A 24094-nucleotide genomic window follows, 5' to 3' on the forward strand; every position below is an offset into this window, starting at 1 on the left:
ATCACTATATATTTGACAATTGGTTGGAAACACCTGCGTAATCAGTTCCAAATTACATTTTGAATTTTTGATTGTTCTGGAGTATGCAGTTTGGTATTTTTCTTAAGATCTTAGCTCTGTATTAAAAAGATTGTTAATCAATTCCTAAAGTGTTGGAAAAGTGTCGAAAAGTAAAAAGCTAAAATAAAATGGAAGGAGCCGATGTTTTGCACGTGGAAATCTGTCAAAATATCGACAGGTATCACCTTCGTAGTTCTCTTTTTTACAATTAACGATTTTGTACGATTACGATAATTTATGTTTCAATTGGAATATAATTCTTTTATCAACTTTGTGCGCTATATTTTGAATGTTAAATCCATTATAAATAATAATATTTGACTTTCAGCACACTTTCTATAGAAAAAATAGAGAATTTAGTATATGCTGAAATAAATGCATTAGAGGATGTTGCTTTAGATATCATTATGTATGGAAAAGACCTGACAAACTCCACTTTGCAGACTCATATTGATTCTATAATATGCACTTGCAGTCATGGAGAGGTAAAAATTTGAAAGTAAATTTAATTGCATACACAAAGAACGTTAGTAATACGAACTTTATAGTTACAGAGAACTCACATGAAAGTGCAAGGAGCTACTCTAAAGTTTCATACATATAGATTAACCACAGAGTCTGCAGCTACAGAGACAATGGAAAATGATGGAGAAAATCTTCCAGCCTCATCCCATTGGATATTACCATCACAAGAATTTCATTATTTATGGGAGAGCCTTTATTTTGATTCCAATATAAAGGATAACGTTAGTTGAATATCTTATAATTAGCTCAATTTTTCATAACACCTGAAAATGTTTTGTTCCTTTTTTAGCTACTTCACTTTGTGGAAACAGCAATGATATTTGCAGATCATGATATTAATACTAATATCATAAGTTGGAACAAAGTGGTACTATTACATGGGCCACCAGGTACAGGAAAAACTAGTTTATGTAAAGCCCTTGCTCAGAAGGCTGCTATTCGTTTAGGTAATAGATTTACACATGGCGAATTTATTGAGATAAATAGCCATAGTTTATTTTCAAAGTGGTTTTCAGAGGTAATATTACAATAACTTATTAAGGAAATTTTTTAATTAGTAGATAATAAAATTAAAAATATTACTATTTGCAGAGTGGCAAATTGGTTATGAAATTATTCAATGAAATAAAAAGTCTTTTAGAAAATCCGCAAGCATTAGTTTGTATCTTGATCGATGAGATAGAATCCCTGGCGCATACCCGGAGAAATTGTAATAACGGATCGGAACCCGTTGATTCCATAAGAGTAGTGAATGCTTTATTAACGCAACTAGACCAAATAAAACGATATCCAAATATTTTAATTTTAACAACTAGCAATTTATCAGAAGCCATTGACATAGCATTCGTCGATAGAACAGATATGAAGCAATATATTGGACCTCCTTCGCATCAAGCTATATACAAAATTTATACTTCCTGTCTTAAAGAATTAATGAGGGTAAATAAATATATATGTTTTCCTATTCTGTCAAATATACTATTTTCATTTTTTTCAGACAAAACTAATGGAACCAGAAGAAATTTATGATTTATCATGCTTAAAAAAGATGGGCTATGAGGAAACATTTCAGACAAAGAACAGTCTTAAATTAATGGAGCTCAGTCAAGAGAGTGTGAACTTAAGTGGACGTGTTTTAAGAAAAATACCATTTTTAGCTCATGCTTTTCATTTGAGAACAAAAAAGTGTACTCTAAGTCGATTTTTAAGAGCCATGCACATAGCGATTGAAAGAGAAAAGGAACATACAGAGGAGGTATTCTAAGAGGTATTTTTCTCTAATTCTTGGACCTTTTTTACTTTTTTAATGTACTTAGTCTTAACTCAATGAAAGATTTAGTATTATATTTATTTAATACTTTTCATACCATACATTGCTTTTATGACATAAAGATATGTGTGCATTTTATTTAAATCTTTCTAATTTTTTATTTTCCCTTCCTGTGAAAACTTTTGGTAACTGTAACGAAGGTCATCGAGGTCATTAGGGTGGAAACTCTCGTAAATAATGATTCAAAGGAGAACGGCTAAATTTGTATTACTTCAGGGATATAAAATTCTAGTAAGACATCATTCTAAACCATAAGATATAAAAATACAATCATTTATAGTAAATGTGATGGGAAGGTTGTAAAAAATGTAGATAAGGTTGACAGCGTCTCGAAGTACATTTGATACGTTTCATTTGGTTTTGGAAGTAAGTTATAGAAGTTATTAGAATATTTGCTCGTAATACCACACTTTAATTTGTCGCGTTTTGTTATTAATTAATAATTTGAGCAATGTGTTTTTACGTGACATATAAGTACCGACTTTTCTTTACAAAATAGCATTCGAATTTTTGTATTTCATGGCATTTATTTCGAAGTTATAATCTTTTGAAGTCAGAAAGTTCCAATTCGTCTTTCAAGACACCATTAACTTCATCTACGTCTTTTACAATTTACCCATCATATTTGTTCTGAATTATGTACTTTAATGATACCTTCAGATTTATAGAATGATCTCTTATTAGAATTTTAATTACCTAAAGGGGTACAAATTTGAACATTCTTCTTTTCAAATTACAAAGTTCCCGCCATATGAATCTCGATATCACCTCGATTGCGAAGCATTCGATAGTCACGACCTCTCTAGTTTCGTGATAGGCTATGGTAAACGGTGCGCCATACGGTCGCGATCAATGCAATCAGTTGTTGCCGGGCTGTTGAACGTATTAGTGGTGTTCTTCGTTCGCGCTTTTTTAATTTGATTGTCGAGACAAGAGCCAAGTTAACTATCGAAAGAATAATACATTGCAATTGTACGCAATTTCTCTGCGTTTCTCGCATGTGAACTTGACAGTGTATTTTTTGTTCTGTCTTTTATCGAAGTTAATGTTCTCAGAGTGACAGGATTAAGTGGAAGAATGTTGGATCGCGATACCGCGATACATCTCGTCGCCGGAGGGTGGGTTTCTCATGTCTTTTTCCTTTATATTAATTTCGACATTCATTGAATTTAGATTAGAATTAGGAACTTGTATATAACAAAATAACAAATTAAGATAAGAAACTTACGTCGTAGATTGACGCCGGCTATTTCGACGAAAACTATTTATTAACAAAATAGATGTACATGCGTTTTGCGCAGTAGCTATAATTTATAAAAATATTGTGCGCTTCTGGACAAGCGCATTCCTAGAAATTTCTACAGAAACGTGACTCAGGAGAATTCCGTAATGTTGAATGCTGCGACATTGTTCGCCGGCTCGCGGTTGTTACGTCATTCTCAGACTAGCTCGTGTATGTCTTGCTTATGCGTAATTGATCGCTCAAATTTAGAAGCTAGGATGTTATTTTCGGCCTGTGTCAGATAATTTTTCACGACTATGTTGAGTCTCGCTGCGATGTATATCATCGAAATTCCTATCTAGATCGAAATAATATCGCGCTTAGTATAATACGCATTATAACCGGCTTCTCAATGAGGGGTACATGTTTTTACGACGAATCTACGTATGGCTTTCTCAAACCGTTTCTTAGACGTTCTACCATTTGCAGTAATATTTTTACGAAAATATTTGAGCACTTATCAGAGAATTTTTTTTATAAATATACTATGTGCATTATACGAATCTTTTTGAAGTTTCATTAGCACTGTAATGAGACACGACTGTCATGATTTCAATAACAAAATTTGAAACTAATCCGTAAATATATGTAAAAGTCTCAAAACATTTATTACAGATGTACGCATATTAGAAAGGTAGTAAACAACATGAATAAGCAGACCTAAGCAAATAGTGCTGACGATGTTCTCACTATATATTGTGGCCTATTGATATAGCGAGTAATTGACTTTACAAATATTTCGGAAATCTTTATGAAGTATATGTTTCAAGTAAATATTTTGTAGCTTCTATGTACATTTTCAGATCCGTTATCAATTTTACCAATATAGTCACGATAGTCGTGTCTAGTTAGAATGCTAATGAGATTTCAAAATGTTCTGTCTAATTAAAAGTCACTGAGCCTTTGTATATGAATTCATTAAACTTTATCGAAACTGAATTCGATTATTCAAGAATTTTTGTATTTAAAAGCGATACGTCTCGTTTGTTGTGTGACATATGAATTACAAATTTAGGAATATGTTTACATCCTAATGATAGTGTACGTTGATAATTGTAGAACACGTCTTGTTAACATAAGTCAATCATATTTAGTAGAAAGTTTTCGACCAAACGATTAGCGTTACAAATTTTTTTCTCATTTACACTATGCCAACTCTACTTTTTAATCTGTTTTAAATGTTCTTAATTAGTTTCATTTTATTACGTTTGATTGACAATTTTGTACAGGTGTAGTATATATGTTTCGCTTGGTGCGTAATAAATATATGAATTATCAATTTACAAACATATTGATATTTTAGTGATATAATTCCATCGAATAATGCTACAAATAATTTGTCATCATATATACATACGTATTAACATCGTAGTTTACATACATATATTAGACGAATACCTTTCGTATCAATTTCCTGTTGATCTCTTCATTCATTTCTTATTAATTGGATTTTTTGTTTCACAGAGTGGCTGGGACGACCGGTGCGATAGTTACCTGCCCTTTAGAAGTAGTTAAAACGCGTTTACAATCTTCCTCATCCGGCTTCTATCCACCCCCGGTGAACAAGGAACTCACTTCGGGTCATGTAACGTGCAAAAGTTTCCCGAAACCGGAACAGAGGAGAAGACTGTGCACTGGAGGGTATACAAGGTAACTTAATTAATACCTCTGTATAATTAATTAGATTAATAACGAAAACAATTTATGACTGTTGTTCTTTTAGATTATTTAAAAATGTAGATCAAATTTAGATTAGTATCGAAATTCGAATTTGTTTTCAAAATGAAGAGCACGAATTGATACTCGGAGCACCGATACCTTCACGAAGCAACAAACCTGCTTATCGTTATTTCAGCGGATCATATTTCTTCTCGTCTCATGCCTGTATATGTTATACATTAGCTAATTGCGTTTTGAAACCCTGTTTACTTCGTCGGGACATTTTGAATTGTACAATGATTGTGACATTAGAGAAGATGGGGCATGCAAACTAAATTTACGTGATGTTCGAACGTGTTCCGAACACGTCCGAGATGGTCCAGCGCCGATGTTCAACTAATTCCTACATTCGCGGCATGCCTGGTTAAAAATAAAGCCTCGACCAAGTATATGCGTCGCGTTGTTGATTCTAGAAATCCTGACAAGTGTGTTCTTCTCAAGGATTCAAGCTTCCAATACTTTTACATTAATTTTCAATTTTTTATAGAATTAATTGATTCACACTATTGCCCATAAGTAGATTGCAGATATTCATACAATTTCATATTTTTATGAATATACCTAAAGAAACAGAATCTAAATGCTTGTTTGTTTATTAAATATTACAACAAATAAATAAGTTTACTTTAAATACTTCGGATATTTTTATATGTTGCAAGCATTTTGTAGATTTTTTAATCTTCCGCAGTCTAGTCATAAGTATTAAATATCAGCTCCTGATATTTAATACAAATTAAATACTTTCCATTGCTTTCAATTTATATTTATTGTATTATCGTCTAGTCTAATTGTTTACATCATTTGTATCATGCGTGTCATATAATATAAAATACTAGATCTAATAAAACTTGATAGGGTATTTTTAATAAATACAACGATGTCCTAATACTTTATGGTCGGTAGTGTAGTTTAACTCTGTACGTGTTAGATTAATTTGTGAGGCGAGAAAAATATGAAAATATCGTTGAAAAAGCTGCGATGGCAGAACGGAATAAAAATGAATGTAACTTTATTTGTATGTTTAATATTTAATCGAAGTTCACCATACTGATTCCAGGCACGCTTTGGTTGCTCTCTCTCACTTTGGCGCGTCCTCTTCTCCAGGAGGTTCTCCCCATAGTCACTCCGCGCCTGGTGTATACCAATGCATCAAGTATATCGTAAAGAACGAAGGTACTCGTGCCCTGTTCAAAGGATTGGGCCCCAACCTCGTAGGAGTCGCACCATCCAGGGCGATCTACTTCTGCGCCTACTCGAAAAGCAAAGTCGCGTTTAACGCGATCTTCCCCCCGGACACCGCTGTTGTGCACGTGTTCTCCGCATTCTGTGCCGGTAAGTTTATCGTTCTACTTCCGTTCTTATCGATCAGACTCGTATTTTCATCGGCTCTGCTGCAGCTTGATTCCGATGTGATTGATTTTAGCTACTGCTGTGATGTAATGTATGTCTTAAGCGAAGGAGGAATGATTGAGAAGCGTTACTTGAAAGCTCGAATGTGTTGTGCATTACAGATGATTATATGAATGATAATTTGATAGATCACAAATAGGTATGTTGCTACAATGCCCGCACAAATGGGATTATTAAGGACTATTTTATCGTTTCAATGTATTTTCGGATGAAATTTCTTTCCATTCAAATCAGTCTTTACGGAGCGACTTTTTTAAAGCACAGTGCTATACAAATTAGAAAATTGACAGTACCATCGACGTTGATCGTTTTCCATCGAATCAAAGAAACCTTTGGCGATTTACGTAGTGGAAAATGAGAAGAGCAAGTATAATGATTGAAGCGTAAAATTGCATCTTTGAATAGAACGAAGACGAATAGCTGAGCACAGAAATAGATGTATGTATGTATATATGAAGATCTAGCTGAGGCATCGGCCGACCAGGCACAATGCATTAGGATCGCGTAGTCTGTCTCTTTTCTCTCAGAACAATCAAGGCGTCCACTGATAAGGAGCTCAGTGGGGTCATGTCGCACGTCACTCGCTGTTATCTAGTTGAATGGACTGCCGTAAATAACTGGTTCCAATCATTGCTGTTTCTGATCTCTTCTAACGCGATAACATTCGATTTTGTATGCTTGATAATTCACATCGTCTATCTTATTTAGTTATCGTGTAATAAAGGACAAAATTCTTGTGAATTTGTGTCCTCGTGGAATCTCTCGAAATACTTACACAGGAATTCTTATCATCAATTTGTTCTATAAACGTTTGCATAATATAAAGTCAATTATCTGAATGAAAATTGTTGTTTGACATTGATAATATGATAAATTAAGCGATGTTTATTTTAGTTCTCAGAAATTGTGATGAGTAATTGCAATTAATTGAAGAATCTGCTTGGCTTGCTTAATTGGCAGATAACTCTTATCCGGAAAGAACAGAACTTCATGTGCCAGATTATTCTTTTGGATACTAATTTCTCTGCAGGGGTGCTGTGTGTAACACTCACTGTATCCAACAATCCACAGTAGAGCCAGTAATTAATAAAATTGGTTAAACAAGAAAAGGAGCCCGATTACGGTATGTAATTTAGTTTATGCGTCTGATGGCACGTAAGCTCCTTTTCGAAGGGTCCTCCTTTCTGCTTGGTCGAAAACGTGCGGCTGATCACGTAGTCGCCTAACAGCTGATTTTTCATCAGCTGCCCCGTACCAGTGACCCAGTTTTTCCCCATTCGAAGTGACTACACAACTTAAGATTTCATAATTCGAAACTGACGCTCTATTTTTTTAATTTTTTGCATTCCTTTCATTTCTTTGATGTCTTGATTTTTCAGACAAATGGAATTTAGTTGCTTAAAGAATTCTAAAAATCGTGTCCAATATAATTTTTAGAATCTTAGATCTTACTTTTCCATTGCACATTTTTCTCGAAATAACAAATATTCTGTATCTTCCTCTACTACTTCGAATCTTCTTCGCTGGATTCTCTGTTTCTGTTAGGCTTACGATCTGTCAGTCTTGCTCCTTCTTCACGATTTATTTCATCTGCGTACAATTGCATCCAAATGGCTTTGAAACACTCGCTGTTGTAGTACTTATGGCTCTCATGCGTCCTTGCATCATGGTTGCATGTGACAAGAAAGGCTTAATTTGATGTTCCTGAAGTCTCATTTTCCCGTTATTTTCCCTCTAGATCATTTTCGGAACGCGATGCCTCGTGACTATGTTGCGATTTCACGACTGAAAGATTCTTGATAAAGAAAATTTATTAGTGACTGGATAACAAAATTGACCTGAATATTTTAGTCAATATAATCAAACACGGAGTTAAGTATATTTTTAATATTTCATATCTGTTTCAATATTTCATATTTATCTTATTCTTCTTAAATTTCATTTATGCTTTTTCTTGAAAAATCAAACGAAATATATCGTGTTTGTCATTTTTCTACGTAATTTTAGCCAAAATTCAACTACATCTGATAATGAAGATCACGGATACTTGGTAATGAATGCTTAGAGAAAAAGCACGGTTTATGGATTGTCGGTTTAAGTCGTAAATAGCCGACAGGTAGAGCGATCATTGAAATTACATGGCTGTTCAATGTTAAAAATAGAAGACTGCTACGAGAACTCTCGGATCTCTTCAATGAAACACCACTTTTACCTGACTGGCGACAGCATTGTTCTCGTCAAACTTTTTATCAAAGCGCTACGCCTCTTCCGATTTTTAGTTTCCGCTTTGTATGACGTTTCTGGAGATTGGTTTGACTGCGATTATTCGTCTTACGCGACCGATAATGCTTTGCATACACGTTATGCAAATTTCTATTTACATCACTGGTGCATAACAAATGCGATCGTATACTTGCAGCTAAGATGTGCAACGAAATTGAGAAAGATATCGTTCAAATAGGAGCGATTATGGAAATCATCGAACGCCTATAATTGCAAGTTCGGGTGTTTTGTCAAGTATATGATCTAGTTCTAAGCTGATGAAGTTACTAGGTAGCATATTTTGAATGTTTACATGGAAAAGAAATTTTCCGTATTTATAAATTGGTCACTAAAGACTGGGATTGTTTATTGGCCGAGCAGATATTCCGTTCTATTGACCCAGTTTGTAATGACCCACGCAGGCAATCATCCCGGCCAACGCACTGTTTACCACCGGTGCATCGCTTGCGACGCGACGCGTCCGGATTACGTAAGCATTTTGCACGCGTCCTTCGAATCTTGAAATGCTATTAACCTACTGTGACACTTGGATTGGAATATGCGAGAATTAATGTATCGGAGATCTTGGCATGTTAGAATATTAGAATAATGAAGATCGAGATATTTCAATATTGGAAACGTAGGGATATTTAAAATATTTGAAATAGTGGACACTGGAATATTTGGAATACTGAAATACATGTAGTGATAATGAGGTGTAGATACAGTGGCTCACGAAAGTATTCGAACATTTACTACAGAACTTTTTTATGTATATACTATGTGCATTGTACTGCGTATATCTATATGTATATGTATATGTGTTGATATGTATAAATGTTTATATATATATGTACGATATATATAGTGGATACGTGCACAGTGATAACCTCGTTTATAACAGGCTGTGAACCTACAATATAAATAATACTATGCTGTGTACAGAACTTTTTAAAACTTCATTAGCACTGTAACGAGACACTACTATCCTAATTATAATAGCAAAATTTGAAACCAATCTGAAAATGTACAAGGCCTTTATCGCAAATATACGTTCAAATGAAAAATTAGTATAAAGCATGAATAGTAGTCTTAAACGTATAAATAGTAATGAAAATATTTTCACTATATGATATTATTATATATGTGTCTTATTAATGTGGTAAATAATTGACTGTTTGGTAGTTCTTGCGAAGTATATGCTTTAAATAAATATTTTGTAACTTCTATATACATTTCCGTTTCTAATTTTTCCAATATTAATCATCCAATATTAATCTTGTCTCGTTGTAGCGCTAATGACATTTCAAAATATATGCATTATATGTACATAAAATATTTTTCTGAGCCACTGTATATCTGGTTCCCACGGTTTAATGTCTTTTAAATCCTGAAGTTAATATTAATATTAATCTTTCAAGTACGAAAGCTCACCAAAACTACTATAACTGTTAGAGTGCATCTTTAAGTCCAGCATCCAAAGTAACCCAAAGTGTGTCACCTAGGAATCTCGCGCTTCAAATCGATATGCGGCGGTGTTTCCAGTGTTTCCCTCGACAGTGAGATAGGTCAAATAGTTAGTATTTCTCAGATTCTGCTGAGCTCAAGTATCTGCTTATTAGTACTCGAAAGAACGTCAAATAGCTGTAACATGGCATTACGCATAGAAGCAGCCTTAAAACTATCTCGGACGTCTTGACCGTATATGTACGGAAAATGAAGGATCAATAAACAAGAAATATCGTCGTAAATGTATTTTACGTTACTACTGTATTTATGAAACACGTGAAAGATGAGGACAAACTGTTGCTCAGTAAGAGTTTGCTTCTTTTTTCAGATCAGCGTGAGCGTGCCGTTACGATAAGATAAATTTATAATTCGTAATAATTTACGGAAGTGTATGGCGAATAGCACGCCACGTTAATCGCGTATAATCTCGCGTGTTCTGATTCGCAACACTGTCGGATGAAAATTGACGAAGCGTGTTTACGATGGAATCACGTTGCACTTATGACAACGTGCAAAAGTATACACGCGGGAAGTCATCAATTGCCGGACTCCATTGGAATGCCGAGCGCTGTGTACTGTGTGCGCTAAGCGATACTTGTTTACAGCTTATTTTAGGTTATCTGTGACCTTGATTATATACCTGTGTAACTTCGTTCTAAGATATTACGTATATTCGATGAATTTAAGACAAGAAGTTCAAGGAAATTTTGCAAAGAAAATTATTGGGAATAGGGTTACTAATAAACAGAAAATTTCTGGACTTCGAGCTTTGTAAATCTAACAATTGGAATTTTTCAATCTTTAAGTCCGATGATTTTGGAAATTGAACTTTGTCAGTATCTCTGTATTTGTATGCTTCGTACAAAAGGAAGTGGTAATACTGTATTGCTCATTGTACTAAGATATGGATTATTTATTATAGGTAAAGAATACATAAATAATTTCTTCCTAACAATAGCATGTAATTGTACAATAGATTTTTTAGCAAAAAATTGTCTGATTTTCAGATCCTCGCTAATATTAGAATTTACATTCTGCGTTCCAGCAATTCTTGGAAATTAAGTTTTCGAACTTGCAGAATAGATTTATTTTGTATAATTAATACCAGGGGTAATTGACGCCGATATGTTTGTATGTGGTACACCATGAGATTTAACATATCACAGAAAAAAGGATAAAAGTTTTCGTGAAATTGTACCATTATTAGCATTAATCATAGCAGATATTATTAAAGAATATGAAGAAGAAGATCGCATCGAATATAACCAGTTAGCTGTTGCGACCTCTTTCAAAAGTGTGTACTTAAAATGTGTCGCAAAGAGTAAGCGATGACGAGTATACTTGTCAAACACAGCTAACTGGTTATGAAACAAAGAGGTCAACCTCTTTTTTTATTAAAACTCTATTGTACAATTAAATGTTAGCGTTAGGAAGAAGATGTTTACGTATTTCTATGCTGCGATAAATGATCCACATTCTTGTATAATATGCGAGTAACTGCAAATACTACTTTTATTCTTATGCTGCTACACCTATGCTAAGTACAATATGTAGGAACACCATCTGTTTGTAAGCACATAAGTTTCACATCGGGTGCGTCTATGAATAATTCTTTTACAATGCCATTCACGGTGGCCATGGAGTATCTTCTACTCCTGGTGCCTCCCAATTCCGGGATATCCACGTCCATTCCTATGGCTTTGGTATATGATGCCGTGGGATCTGCCAGCATCCTCACCTAAATTTCAACGAATCATCTATCTTATACTATACTTAAGTGAAAGTCGCTCTTATTACTTTCATACAGAAAATTATGTTTCAGCTTCGGAGCCAATAACCCTACAAATCTTAGAAAGTCATTATCATTCATTGACGTCAGTACCTTATCATTTGCTCCTTTGGCATTTCCCCAAGCAGACATCACGAATGGATCATTCACAGACACGCAGATTATCTCTTCAAAGCCAAAGAATTTCAGGTTTGTCGATCTGAATTAGCAAACAAGTTTCTGTATATTACAAAATTAAGTGAAATTATCGCTCGTGTTCTGAAATTCTTTTTGCAACAGTCAAAAGTCACGTTAATAATTACAAGAGAGTTAACAGTTATGCCGAACACGTTACTTTTCGATAAATCCTCTGAGATGGACCCTAGAACATCCTGGAACGAAAGCCCCAGGGACTCCAAAGATGATGGCTTTCTTATTAGCAACCAGATCCAGAATATTTCTTCGATTTTCCGGTAGAGCTTCGTACAAGATCACGCTGGGCAATCTGTCGCCTTTTCTAATTGCAGGCATTTCCGCGTAAAAACTAGGACAGTTCTGAACTTCGCCTCTGATTTCAGAGTGATTAGGAACACGTGAAATAACTATCGATTCATTTGTTCACCTCGACGTCCTCGATTCTCGTAAACGTGGATGGGGTGAACATCTAACGTATAAATTCGTTTCTGACTTCATCGCATTTCATTGTCCATTGAAAAGATCGATTGTTGTCGTAAGTACGATAATTTTAGAAGTTGGCATGTTTACAGGAATCAGTGGATCGATCGGGGAATTTCTGCCAGCGACAGACTAGATTTGGATTCACGAAAAAGAATTCAACCCGCCATTCGTTTCTTGGCTCGAATGTATTCGTTGCTTGTTAGATGGATGGCGCAACTGCTATTGAATTACCATAGACATTAGATGATCGAGTTATCTGTGGTCATAGTCGTTCCACAGCGTTTCTTTTAAACGAATTTATTATCTGTTAATCGGCTCTTTAAAGGTCTACGGTCTAAAATTAGACCATTATCAGGAAATACAGCGTGGCAGTTTTGCATCTTACTACTCTATTCTTCTCCAGTTCTTTTGTTCGGAGTATCGTAGCACGAGACTAGATCAATTTGAAAAGAGATAAATTCCTGCAACTTTGGATGTAAATATCGAATTGTTTTTTTTCAGGAGGATATTCCTGGATTTTTTTTTTTTTTTTTGTTTTTTTAGTATGTTTTCTTAGCTGGCACGTTGCGCTGGCGGTCTAAGCATCGCTTCTCCAAAGACCATCTTCGAGAAACAGACTTTAGGGAGCCAGTAAATTAGCTCTTGAAGAGGGCTCAGACAGTCGCAGTTCGCCCCACACGTACTGATCGGATTAAAGACACGTGCATTCATTTTTCAGGTTTCGTGGCATGCACGTTGACAAATCCTATTTGGTTCGTGAAGACCAGGCTGCAGCTGGACCATCGAACAAACAAAATCACCGCGATGGGGTGTGTGCAAAGGATATATCGCCAATCGGTACGAAAATTCTCTTCTGAGGACACTCCTCGTTCCATGAGACATGTCATATTGGAACATCTTGGAAGACTTTTTTTAATCAATTATACCATTGCAATGATCAGTAGCGTATCATCGGAAAGTTTCCCCACCATCCACAGTCAAACACATTGGTACACGGTCTGTGGTCGACACTGTTGCATCCTGAATCATCAATTCACTGATTAGATAGTCTCTGTAATACTATAGGGGTAACGAGCTCTAAACCACATGTTCCTGACATCGGACAAGGGAACTATATTAACTGTATTCTGATTTTAGGAAGCAGGGTATATTTAAGATTGTAGATCCCTCTTGGGACTGGAAGAGCAAGGATGAAAGAGTTTAATAGTATGCTCTTGAGGCTGATGATTGTACTTACAAAGAACGGAGAGTATGTGGTGAATGCTATGCAACAATTTTATTTGTTTTCTTTAAATTAAAACTGGTTCTGAGGCTTAGGAAATGCGAGACCTTAAACCTGTTGTCGATCGAAAGTCAACATAACATAATGTCGCAACTGTCACGACATACAATGTACAACCCGATTCGGTAGCCAACGATATTTTTACGACCATAGATGCATAGGATCCGAGTGCCAAATATATCTGGATCTTCAAGATTTTCGGCATAATTCGTTACAGAATGATAAAATCGCGTATCGTTATCTAGAACCATAATTTAAGTAGGAGCTCTTCCAACACTTACTATAATGTAAACAAAATTTATTTAGCATGTCAAATCGTGGTGTCATTTTCGTATGGTTTGATTACGTCTCGCAGACGTCGCATTTGCATCGCAATTGCAGCAGAGCCAATTCTAAAATTGTCCCTACGAACTACGAATAGTTAAAATGCGCCGAAAATATCTTCTAGATGAGAAAACAACGTTTTTCTTTATAGCAAGTAATCTATTAGTTCATACTGCGTCATGCTGTCGGACTTTTTGTAGCCGGCGTCTAAGTTATGTTAGTATTGTTTTTTTCGTTCAATAAAAAGAAACTGGAACTGTTGTTACGTAAAAAAGAACTAATAATATTATGTATGAAGCATATACCAAAGCGTAAAAAAACTGTTTTAATAGAATTCAGCACTTTGGCTACTTATCATTAAAAGACTGGACGAAACAAGAAAATTCTCATAAATAATAATCGCGAGAAGAAATGAACAGTTTGTTAGAAATTATAGGGGGGGGGGATTCTAGCAATTTCTATGGTGCAATATTACCTCGCCATTTATCAAGCAATTATATACTTTCGCTTTTCTCTCGCTGTAATCGCACAACACGCGTGTACATGCAGCGATAAGGTTGATTAGGTAGACAGTTTTCTACGATAGAATCCTCCGTTCATAACCCACGTCTTTCCATTCTAGCTTCTCTACGTCTATTTGTATTATCATATCTGTTAGCGAGTTCCATTTTCGCCTATACTATATTGTTCCTGAAAATCAGAGAATTTCATATTCAAACAAAAGGGTCAACATTTTCTGAAGCACTTACGATGTAGATATTAATTAAATTATTGGAATATTATACTTTTACGATTTCTTTTCTAATATAAATCCAGTCAATAATTTTAATTCACAGAAAATTCCACTATCGCGTGCTTGCGAATCAGAGACAGAAAATTAGCAATCAAAAAGTAATACAGCGTGAATGGTGGCTCCTAAGGAAGGTTAATTTTGATAGCTCGATCATAAATTGTATCAAGTTATTATTCATCCTCGAAATTTAACGTCTGCCTTATCTTTGAGTGCAAATATCTCTGGTACGCACTCTTCAGATAATTTCTTTATTGAGAACATAGTATGTTCCTTAATCCTTTGACAAGTTTAACAAACTGGTTGAATGCATAAGTACATGTATCATGTTTTTATCGAATATTTAATTTTAAATTCATGATACTCTGATTTTCTTGAGCTTCTTACGCATATAGCAAAGCAGCGCACTCATTTTGCCAACAAATTGACCGTAACGTGTCAAGAATATACATATTTGAAAAGAAGATTCTCGTATGACATATTTACCAGTTTAAAAATAAGGAATTATTCTTTGGCTATTTAGTTACAGTTCTCATTGTTGGCAGGCTGGGTGTTTTAAATTACCCAAGACTAACAATTAACAACATCAGACAATCTCACATTCCTTCCATAGGAAACTAGGAGTATGATAAGTCTTGATGGTTGATGAAACTCGAGTTAAGACTATATATTGTATTTTCAGGGTATCCTGGGATTCTACAAAGGCATTATAGCCTCCTACGTAGGAATAAGCGAGACTGTGATACATTTTGTGATCTACGAGGCCGTGAAGGCCTCTTTAGCGACGTACAAGCCCAGCAGCGCAGACAATCGCAAAACATTGCGCGATTTCTTAGAATTCATGGCGGCGGGCTCGTTCTCAAAAACGATCGCCTCCACCATCGCTTACCCCCATGGTAAGATCGGCTGCATTGTATAATTCTGCCATCACGAAATGCAAGCTTCTGCTTTCTCCTTCAATTATGCTCTATTTTTAAGGCATTGCTCAGTGAGTTGGCTGTGGTTCAAGATCAAAGCACCCAGTTTGTGCGAACTTCCTCACTCGCAAAAGCCTCTCTAGTTCTTGCAAACATCCTGCGCACTAGTACAACACGTCTCCACCACACGTGTAACTGCGCTTAATGTATCAGAATCTCAAAAAGAGGACTAGTTGCTTGGAGAAGGAATACATTTATTTTAATTCTTTTAATAGAACAGTTTTAGTATCAATTAACTTCCATTTCTCCTGACAACGAGTTCCTAAAATCAAAGAAACGATCATTCCAATTTAAGCAAATAACTCTGACGTGGTTAAACTAAGATATAGTAATTAAAACAATTTGAACTGTTCCAGAAGTTGCAAGAACAAGACTTAGAGAGGAAGGTACCAAGTACCAGGCTTTCTGGCAAACGTTGAAGACTGTACACGCTGAGGAAGGATTACACGGTCTGTACCGTGGTCTCGGTACCCACCTAATTAGACAAATTCCAAATACGGCGATTATAATGGCAACATACGAAGCGGTGGTATACTTGCTAAGCAGGCACTTTCACGAACAGGCGATGAACATGAGCAACGGCAATGAGTCCAAGTTCTACACAGAACCAAAGGGTAAACGAGAATTAGCCTAGGACTTACTCACGGCCCCTGAATAATGGGCCAACAGCTCGCATCTTGTGGCGAGTTTTGAAAAAGTTACGTCTGTTTCGAAAAAAAGAAAATGAACAACAAGAACAACAATGCCATCCAAGAGAGCGTCCAGACGTTGGGAGAAGCCATTCGGACACGCGTTCCCGAACTTGGGGACCATGATGGCCGATCAGGTCCAATTGAACATATGGAAGGTAGCAAAATAGGTATCACAGCGCTGCTGTGTGGTCTGTAAGCGTAGCAAAAAGTAGTCCTTCCTCCTTTCAGGTAGCGTACGTACGTACGCGAGGAACAGCCTAAACTGTCTGTCTGTACCTTCGTCGACACATTCATACACACACACGGAGGCGGGGATCGTGAAGCTGGATTAAACGAGTCGGTTACATAGACTCAGAGTGCGCCGAGAGTAAGATTATGTCACCTTCTCGTTACCATTAATCTGCTAACTGGCACTTTCATTGTGGAAAATTGTTTTCAACAAATAATCTGTTTTGTTTCTTACAAATGTAGATATATTTTTAAAAGATAACATTAAGAATTACTAGAAGGTGAAATAATTTGATTTATCTCTTGAAAATGTATATAATTATAATGTATCACAGTTAAATTATTAAATTGAAAATATTGATAATTTTGTCTTTTCCAGTTAACAGGTTAATGAAATGATTGAATTATGTTGACTGGCAATAACAGTAGTGCCAAAAGATCAAGTTTGGTCTCTAGTTGTTTCTAAGAACTTTCGAAACATGAGGAAAAAATTGAATTTGAATTGTAGCTTAGAAGAACTCTCTGGCCTAATTTTGTATTGATTAACTATAATTAACGTAATCTAAAAAGAAAAAAAAATGACCTCTAAGGTTAAATACTTAAAATTCATGGTCCTCGTGTTTCAGTATGGTAGAAACAACTCATTTCCATCTGATACAGTATTGCGATCTTTCTAGAGCAACATGTACACTTGATTTAAACCAAAAGTTATTGTTAAGTATGGTGTTAGAGACAGGTTGCTCTCGTCGGATTCTTCGTATCCATTTCTACTTTGTTATTAATTATCAATACATTATTCCGGTTAATGATTAAAAAAAAGTATGACTATTGTCTTGTGCTATTCTTCCCAACGAAAAAGAAAGTTAGGGAACGATATCATCATAAATATAAATTTTCAAGACGATAAGGGTAGACGATTATTGTGTTTGCTTCTATTCATATTAGAGTAGGAAGATTTATTATTATTACTATTGTTGTCCGTCATGACATAAATCACTTTTCATTATTTTTAAATAATCTTTTCATGAAGCGCTCAAACGTCGAAATTCAACTTTTTCTTTGCGTAGAAAGCCTATTTAAATAAAAACATTTTATTATCAATTACGTTAACAATAAAAAATAAGAAATTAAAAATGTATATAAAAATTGGATAACAGTCTTTTTTTGCATGTAAAACTTGTAAAACAATGAAGAGAAAAAATTTACTATATTGAACATGTCAAATATTACCGATCGACAATTTCATAAAATCATATAATAATCTAGAAGTTGTGTATATAAAACAGTAAATCACATTCTATGTTACATATATTAGTAGATTTGCGACTGTTTGTATTTTTTCGAGTATACTACCGCCTCCGGTCAAGATAAGAATGATATAGTAAAAATGTTTCTTCTCTTTCTGCAATGTTTAGGGGGAAAAACATTTATAGCTGCTATCCTGTTTTTTGAATCGGTAATATCTATATAAACTATGCACTTAGAGATATATTATGTCGAAATATATTGTTGTTAAGAATGATGATTCGTTGAAGATGAGATAAAATGTTAAAGTCATATGTATATTATATACACACATATGTATATGTACGTAAGAGAGGATTAACAATGTTTTGTTACTGAGAGATATTTTAATGTTCGTAAGTTCGATTACGTTTGCGAACTAATACCGTTCAATATTAAAAACAGGAGTGTAACGTAGCTTCTTAATTTTTATACTTTTCTTGCCTTGATGTTACTCACGAACTAAGATTCTAATTTGTTTCTTAGTTTGTACCGTTTTGTAAGATGACGATAATTCGATGGCTCAGGTTTTTTGAAAACTAGTCTAAAACTTTTTTCATAAGTACTATTTTTGTATTTGTGTCGAATCGATGAGTCAGAGCTAGGAGAATTGTACACTAAGATTGGCACTGAGTAAATTTGGTTTGTCTCTGTTCGGTTTATGATGATTTCAATGATCAGTAAAGACGAAGAAGCTGTGATTTTTAATTTTTATATATTATCGGCTGAATTTGGTATTTGGGAAATTATGTTTTTACTCCGAAATATGTTATTAAATAATTTCTTTGTTACTCTAATAAATTGATATATATCCTTCATCATCCGAATTTTAAAGTACAAACAAGTAGAAAAATTCATGCTCATAAGTCTTGTTGGAGAAGACTGCATTAGATTTTATTGTATTTAGTATGACTCCGGAATTGTAGTGATGAGAATGCCGATATACAAATTGTTAAAATGAAATATATATATGTATACACATACATATATGGATCCATCAATAAAGTCAACGAATAATATTTTTGTATTCTTGAGTGTATTTTAAAGCTTACATTTATACATCAATGTAATTATAATTATCTTTAGCTCTTTACTCCGCCTTTTCTTCCTTTATAACCACTCCTACCAGATGTACAGGCTGAGCAGGTGCAAGAAACTGGCACAGCCACTTGTTTCTTGAATGTTCTGTAGTTTTCACAAGTCAGTTCAACAACTAGAGGTTTATACTCTGTTGGTTGACAACATTTGCAATTAGCTACTTGATTCCAATTCTCTGCAATTAAAAAAATAATATAATTATACAGTAGTTCTGGTATAAATTATATACTGTATTTGTTAAGACTTGCCTGTGTCGAAATAGGTGGTGGATTCACATTTACCACGACATTCTGTGACTCCATCAATGGGCTCTAAATTCTTGCAAATGCCATGTCCTCGATGCTTAATGTTAAACATACCAATAGTATTCTGTAGCTCTAAGACTTCAGCAGCACAAGAATCAACTTTTTGACTATACAATGTCAAATTGCACATTTTGCAACAATCCTGTGTGTAAATTGAGGTCACTGGACAATAAGTTATATCAGGACAGACTACAGAACTGCTGCTGATGACTAGTTGTTCTCCTTGATTCATACAAGTAAATGAAGTACAATTATCAGTAGAAAACCAGGTAGCACCTGGCTCATATAACATATCCCCAACCACGCAATAAGCCTGCCTACATTTTCCACAACATTCAGCCTCGTTCATTTCATATACCCAGCCAAGAGTACAATTTTTATTGCAAACTTCTATGTCTTTGTACTTTGTGACAACATCGTTCAACACACAGAATTCTGTAGTACATTTATCATCCAATAATTTCCACTTCTCTCCCGGTTTATATATGGTACCATTATAACGGCAGCCAGTTTTAATAAACTGTGGACAACACTGGCCTGCGATGTACTGCTTTTCTATCTCAAATTCAGCTTCTTCCCGAGCATCCATTTCTGGGCACTTCTGTGTGAAAGATTCTATGTAGATACTTTCATTGTTGGACTGGCAAGCGTACTTGGTACAGAAATCAGGAGAGAGCCATTCTTCGCCCACGTTTATCGTTTTATTGTTGACTATACAAGCTACTGGAATGCATCGTCCACAGCAAGTGGTGCTCCTATTATCCGTGGGCTGGTACTCAAAGCCAGGATCACAGGTTGTGATACATTCTTGGACCCTCACTTGTTTTTGTATCCCATTTTCATCCTTGATACACTTTATTAAAGTGCAACTATCTTCAGGATTTGGTTGCCAAACATCACCAATATTGTATATCTCATCTCCATCCTTGCAAGCTGTTCTCTCGAAATTAGGACAGCATTTATCCTCTACAAGAACTTCTTCTACGACAAAGTCAGATATATCTGGATGGTCCACTGCTTTGAGACACTCTGTAGTAAAGCACTTCGGTGTGGGACCCGTTTCAGAAAATTCACAGATGCAGGAAGTGCATTTTCCATCCATCCACTTTTCACCAAGCTTCTTCGCCACTATGTGTTCCGACATTTCTATCTTACTCTCTGATTTAACATTATACAAACATAAATCTTTTGGTGGAACACACTTGTAAGTGGCACAGCAAACGTCCCATTTTACATCAGATTTCAGCTCATGATATTCTGGACAAGATGGTGCTGCAGGACAAGTCTTAGAATCGCAGATAGTCATAGATCTCGGACAGCAACCAGAAGTGTTTGTCACCTGCACGAATCCAGGTTCCAGCTCTTCGACTTCTAGTGCGACTTCGTTGAGGATAGGACATTCTGATGGTGGCACACATTCGCAGATGTATTTCTTGCATCCATCTGAATCTACAGATACCTTTACAGTTTGCCCATAGCCACACTCTGGAATTTGAGGTTCTTCAATGCAGAAGGGTGCCACAGTGGTTACTGTTTTTGGAATACAAACATATTTAGTACAACAAGATTCCTCTGTCCCATTAACGACTACAGGTGCCATGTTCTCTTCACAGATAGTGTCTATTGCTGGACATTCGGTTTTCTCGCAATTAATGCTCTTTCTATTGCAAGTGCACCTTGTGCAAACATCTGGGAACCATATGTCACCTTCAACGTGTCCTTCTTCATCACATAATAAACATTTTTCCTTTGGGATACAAGTATCATTATGAAAGACGAAGTTTGGAGGACAAAAACAACCTTCTTCATAATTCTTCGAACACGCGGTACTATTGATTTCGTTGATTGTATCGCAAGTCTCCTTACAAGTAAAACCACAAGGTTGATATACCAAGTCTAAAAACAAGATAGTATTTAAGTGATGAAATTTAATATAGATAAAAAAAAGAAACTTACGTGGAGGACAGAAGTGAGGACACATTTCACTACTTCTCCAGATTAGGCACACTCCCATCTGCTGACATTTCCTTGAATATGCTTCAAAACTATCACAATAGCTTCCTCCAGAACACATACTATCTTGACAGGCCATCAAATATGGCATTGGATCAACAAGATTATGACACATGTCAAAGTCCATTGTATCTAATAATTTCCTGCATGTAGCCTGATCTGTTGGTGATAGAACGCACTTGCTTTGATTAATGGAAATACACGTATTTGTGTCTATGTTGACACCACTTGGAGATTCTGTGACCAACCAGCTTGTACCAAAATCTTGCATATTGTCCGCGACCTATTTACCAATAAATTGAGATCATCAGTTTTTTTATTTTTCTATCTTTTCTTTGTTTCCCTGCTTATTGTATTAAGAAAATGATCATACTTGGCCGTCTTGTTGCTTCAAATCATCTTCTGCCTCTGCATTGCAGTTACCACAGAGACCTTCTATAGCACCTCCAAAGATGTGAGAAGGAACAGTCAAGCTAAATGCAAAGTTCGGCTGGTAGCTGATGATCTCTAGTTGAATAGAAGGAATCAGTAACAGCAGCTTCTCCGAAGGTGTTTGTTCTAGAGTCAACCAAGGTGTATTGAAGGGGAATCCGTACACTTTCGAACCATTCAATTCCACTTCGAATTCCTGGGTAGGCACACCCTCCTTAATTTTAATTACATGATCCTGGTAAAGAACTATAATCGCCTCGGTACATATTCCAGTATCGCAAATTCTATTTGACACCAGAACCTGATAAGTGTGTTCTTCATTTCCCTTTGTATTTTCAATAATATCTCTGGAGAGAATATATGTACAATTTCCATCGAATTTCACGTTTTTTCTATCGAAGGTGATGAATTTGGAGTTCCCTAACCATTCACAAATGCAATCCTTGCAATGTGTAGGAGGTACACATTTATCTCCATTGCGTACTGTACCCTCTGGGCAAAAGCAACCAGAGAAACATACTCCCTGCATTACTGGACAAGGGTCTATCTGCTGCAAGTTCTCGCAACTGATCTCACATTTGTTTCTGCAATGAAATTACTCATAGCAATATGTCGGACCATTTCATTCATTAATTTTAAAGTACCTAAAGCAATCTTTGTGAACAAAAGGCGGGGTGCAAGAGGTTGGACAATTGTGAGTGCTTCTCCAGATAGATAGATCCATAGTTAGATCACTAGCTTGACATTCAGTGATAAAACTAGTTAACAAACGACAACGACAGTCGTTGTATGTGAAATTACTGCGCAGGCAGCTACACGTGCTCTCCATACAACTAGATACAAATTTTTCCAAATCCACAGTCTTTGAACATTCTGCCAAGGAGGTATCCTTCACTATATTACAGATTTTCCAGCTCTCTGCTTGCAAATCGTGTGGACAGACCTGGAAAATTAAACAAATTTAGAATAAGTATATTACTGATGTTAATTGACACTGTCGAACCTGTGGATCACATTCTGGTACTCCCTCCATGGCCCAACTGTTTCCAAATTCTACAGTGCTTCGAGCTTGACTTCCATCAGGCAATTCTTTATCATTCATGGAGTATCCATCGAAGTATCCGCACAAACCATCCACTCGTCGAGCCCATTTTGTGGAAATTCCTATTTTCACATTCGAATTTCGATCCCATATCACCCAAAACCCGTAGTTGTTGGATAATAAATATGTAATATCCCCTATGCTTGCTATCTTGAAGGAAGGAAAATTATTACTGATTCTAGCTATCTGCTTTTGTGTGAAACTGTAATCGTTAATGTCCACATGCATATCGGCGGGGTACAGAACAACTACATCTGCATCCAGAATCACAGCTAAGATCTTGATACACTGGCCAGTGTGTGAGTCACATTGTTTTTCCACTATAAAAAGTATAATTAAGATATCTTCCTAATAAATAATTTCATTTATTAATTCTAATGAAATTATATTATAATTTTGACACATAAAAGACTTACATGTAATGTACCATTTATTGGCAAACATATCTCTTGCTAGAATGTGATTGCAGATATCATATTTGTATTCCAGCTTGTCAAAAGTGCTGAACGTTCTTCCCGTCACATTGCAAACAGCTTCTATTGGTGATGGAGGCTTACAAGTATATTTAGGACACTTCTCAAGCTTATACATGCTCATCTTTTCATAAACAACTGTGTAACCTGGTGGACAAGACACCTTTGGGCAGGTCTGAGGTACAGCCTGATTAAAAATTGATAGTATTATAGGCACACAAGTAAACTGTGCACATTCTGTTTCACTTTTAATGTTTTCATTATCTGTGTGTTTCGAATCATGATTCATAGACTTCCTGAAAGATTTTCTAAAAGAAGAGTTTGCATTAATCATTACTAAACCAACGTATTTAAAATTTTATAACAATACCTTAGTCCTTTCGTTCTCAATGAATTCATGCTTGAAGATTTTACTCCCTTTCCCATATGGGATCTGAGATAGTGTTGCCATTTTGTAGGCGTTTTTAAAACTATCTTGTATCCCAGTGGGCAGACAGGCTCTTGACACACGATTGGAGTAACTTCAACATTATAAAATGTTATATAGATCA

At 35.6% G+C, this 24094-nt stretch overlaps 2 protein-coding genes and 1 long non-coding RNA gene across 10 annotated transcripts in view; 1 reads left to right on the forward strand and 2 right to left on the reverse strand.

Annotated features, from left to right (window-relative positions):
- Rim2 (replication in mitochondria 2) lies at positions 1 to 19147 on the forward strand. Of its 6 annotated transcripts, XM_076625347.1 has the most exons (8): positions 2898 to 3033; positions 4662 to 4847; positions 5974 to 6248; positions 13262 to 13380; positions 15622 to 15835; positions 16273 to 16530; positions 16637 to 16763; positions 16837 to 19147. In XM_076625347.1, exons 1-7 carry the CDS (start codon positions 2993 to 2995, stop codon positions 16729 to 16731), a joined length of 1188 nt encoding a protein of 395 aa, XP_076481462.1. In that variant the 5' UTR covers positions 2898 to 2992; the 3' UTR covers positions 16732 to 16763; positions 16837 to 19147. The 6 variants fall into 6 exon arrangements, 5 of the variants coding, with proteins under 5 accessions (XP_076481460.1, XP_076481462.1, XP_076481461.1 ...); XM_076625345.1 differs by lacking the exons at positions 2898 to 3033; positions 5974 to 6248; positions 13262 to 13380; ... (2 more) ...; positions 16637 to 16763; positions 16837 to 19147 and adding exons at positions 1 to 238; positions 389 to 545; positions 609 to 806; ... (1 more) ...; positions 1177 to 1524; positions 1583 to 1852 and having other exon boundaries at positions 4662 to 4783; XR_004463791.2 differs by lacking the exons at positions 16637 to 16763; positions 16837 to 19147 and adding an exon at positions 15918 to 16047 and having other exon boundaries at positions 16273 to 16409.
- LOC117154528 (uncharacterized) lies at positions 2920 to 5448 on the reverse strand. 2 transcript variants are annotated; one of them, XR_013060308.1, is made up of 3 exons: positions 5034 to 5437; positions 3144 to 4831; positions 2920 to 3055 (listed from the first exon to the last, which is right to left on the reverse strand). It is a non-coding gene; the product is annotated as an uncharacterized LOC117154528 (long non-coding RNA). The 2 variants fall into 2 exon arrangements; XR_004463792.2 differs by lacking the exon at positions 2920 to 3055 and having other exon boundaries at positions 4379 to 4831; positions 5034 to 5448.
- Positions 19138 to 24094, reverse strand: part of Hml (hemolectin) — a 14540-nt gene continuing 9583 nt past the window's right edge. For both annotated transcript variants that reach the window (XM_033329568.2, XM_076625330.1), the window contains exons 29-36: positions 23914 to 24064; positions 23487 to 23851; positions 22972 to 23390; positions 22613 to 22911; positions 21910 to 22552; positions 21480 to 21819; positions 19467 to 21419; positions 19138 to 19393 (exon numbers count right to left, since the gene is read on the reverse strand). In XM_033329568.2, the coding sequence (XP_033185459.2) occupies positions 19203 to 19393; positions 19467 to 21419; positions 21480 to 21819; positions 21910 to 22552; positions 22613 to 22911; positions 22972 to 23390; positions 23487 to 23851; positions 23914 to 24064 (4361 nt within the window). In that variant the 3' untranslated portion in view covers positions 19138 to 19202. The remainder of the gene's footprint in view (positions 19394 to 19466; positions 21420 to 21479; positions 21820 to 21909; positions 22553 to 22612; positions 22912 to 22971; positions 23391 to 23486; positions 23852 to 23913; positions 24065 to 24094) is intronic.

Source organism: Bombus vancouverensis, chromosome 16, assembly GCF_051014615.1.
Source record: "Bombus vancouverensis nearcticus chromosome 16, iyBomVanc1_principal, whole genome shotgun sequence".
Taxonomy (NCBI): Eukaryota; Metazoa; Arthropoda; class Insecta; order Hymenoptera; family Apidae; genus Bombus; species Bombus vancouverensis.